This window comes from Cyprinodon tularosa, unplaced genomic scaffold (assembly GCF_016077235.1).
Source record: "Cyprinodon tularosa strain WSP-4 unplaced genomic scaffold, ASM1607723v1 ctg1780, whole genome shotgun sequence".
In the NCBI taxonomy this organism is placed as follows: Eukaryota; Metazoa; Chordata; class Actinopteri; order Cyprinodontiformes; family Cyprinodontidae; genus Cyprinodon; species Cyprinodon tularosa.
The window spans coordinates 1-1,930 of NW_024038598.1; the positions used below are offsets into that span (position 1 = coordinate 1).

At 35.0% G+C, this 1,930-nt stretch overlaps 1 protein-coding gene across 1 annotated transcript; it reads left to right on the forward strand.

Annotated features, from left to right (window-relative positions):
* The first annotated feature begins 175 nt into the window (after nucleotides 1-175).
* Nucleotides 176-1,716, forward strand: LOC119781512 (macrophage mannose receptor 1-like). Its single transcript, XM_038282002.1, has 3 exons — nucleotides 176-539; nucleotides 767-1,120; nucleotides 1,364-1,716. The coding sequence occupies exons 1-3, from the start codon at nucleotides 176-178 to the stop codon at nucleotides 1,711-1,713; spliced, it is 1,068 nt and encodes a 355-aa protein (XP_038137930.1). The 3' UTR covers nucleotides 1,714-1,716.
* The last annotated feature ends 214 nt before the right edge of the window (nucleotides 1,717-1,930 follow it).

A 1,930-nucleotide genomic window follows, 5' to 3' on the forward strand; every position in this document is an offset into this window, starting at 1 on the left:
ATTTTCATAAAGGAAAAATTTAAAGTATTTTGAATATTGTTGAATTAAATATTGTGTTCACGGAATCTAAAGTGTTATTGAGCTACTGAACATTGAAATACATTTGTTATCGACTCTATTCAATACCTATTGATTTGTATATTCAATATTGGTTGTTTAAGGTCAGTGTTGTGCAATGGTTTGCCAACTCTATCAGTATCACTACATTAATGAGGAAAAGACCTGGACTGAAGCTCAGCAGTACTGCAGAGAGAAACACACTGACCTGGCCACAGTGTCTAACATGACAGACATGAAGAGACTCCTCAGTAACTCAACGGTAAATATGACAGAAGCTTGGATTGGTCTGTATGATCCGGCAGATGGTATCAGAACATGGTACTGGTCTCTGCCTGGAGTGGAGTTTGATAACAGTAATGAGCTGTGGAACACAAATCAGCCAAACAACTATGAAGGGGTGGAGAACTGTGGAGTGTTAACAGGAAGCCTGACATTGGAAAACGTATCTTGTAACACACATAATCATTTTCTTTGTTATGGTAAGAGCATTTGAGTTGTAAAGCTGAACTTACAGTTTTTATTATTTTGATCTCAAAACTAATACAAACTAATTTTAAAAAATCATCAATTCATTAGTATGAGAAAACAATGGAACCATGACTGATTCAAACAATTAATATTTTTTTCTGCAAATTCTGATTTAATATTACATTCTTTGCAGTAAACATACAAGCATACTGATCCTTATGTGTTGTTTATCATACAGACAGTAATTCATTCCAGAAATTCCACTTGATTCAACAAAATAAAACTTGGTTAGAAGCTCAGAGATACTGCAGGGAAAACCACACAGACCTGGTCAGTGGACTGCCGCAGCTACAGGAGGACGAGCTGAAGGGATATTCCAGTCTTATTGAAAAACATTTTTTAATTTCAATTGGTCTGTTCAGAGACACCTGGAGGTGGTCAGATGGAAGCAGTTTCTCTTTCAGACACTGGAATGACCAGTTTAACAATGACCAATACAACACTGGTCAATGTGCCATGACTGTGTTTGATGATGAAGGCAGGTGGAAGACTGACAGCTGTACAGTCAGAAAACCCTTTATCTGTTACGATGGTGAGTTGTTCTTTAGTGTTAAATGAAAACAAAAGGAAATAATGTTTGTGAATAAAATTAATTTCAATGTATTCATCTATTTGCTAAAAATTCTTTTTTAATTTATTCTAGATAGGAAATGTCAGAGGAGTTTCAAATTAAAGATAATTTTTTGTCCATACGGATTATTATATTTCTTATTTCCAAATAATCACATGAATAAAGATATTAAGTAATTGTTTGTGTCCATAACTGCTGTGTCAGATAAAGTGATCCTGATGAAAGAAAAGATGAACTGGGAGGATGCCTTATACTACTGCAGAGATCACTACCATGACCTGGTCACCATCACCAGCCTGGATGAGCAGAGATGGATCCAGGAAAAAGCCAAGAACGCCTCGACTGATTATGTCTGGATTGGACTGCGCTACAACTGCTTGAAGAACATGTGGTTCTGGGTCTGTAAGGAGATCAGGTTTAACCATAAAAGCCAGGTCTCAGAAGAACAGATGAGAAACTGTGACATGTCTGGAGCCATTGAGGCAAGAGGGAAACATAGGTGGATTCAGGGAAATGACACAGAGGAACTGAATTTTATTTGTTCTAAGGTTTAAGCTCACCCCATTTTTTTCAGAATCGTTGGTTAATTATAATATTAACATGATTTCTATTGTTTTTTTTTGTCTTAAAACTTAAAAGTAGCTACTGCCAATAAGGGTTAAAATATTTTTGATTTATATATAGATCTATTGTTGTATACACATATCTTTGTATATTGTATATATATATATATATATAAATATATATACTACTCTCATACTTTTCTGGTGA

What these genes read in the sequence shown, in the direction of transcription:
- LOC119781512 (XM_038282002.1), top strand. Translation starts at nt 176, where the DNA reads ATGGTTTGCCAACTCTATCAGTATCACTACATTAATGAGGAAAAGACC. An exon ending in TAATCATTTTCTTTGTTATG is followed by an intron (nt 540 to 766) that starts GTAAGAGCATTT and finishes TTTATCATACAG; the next exon opens with ACAGTAATTCATTCCAGAAA. An exon ending in ACCCTTTATCTGTTACGATG is followed by an intron (nt 1,121 to 1,363) that starts GTGAGTTGTTCT and finishes CTGCTGTGTCAG; the next exon opens with ATAAAGTGATCCTGATGAAA.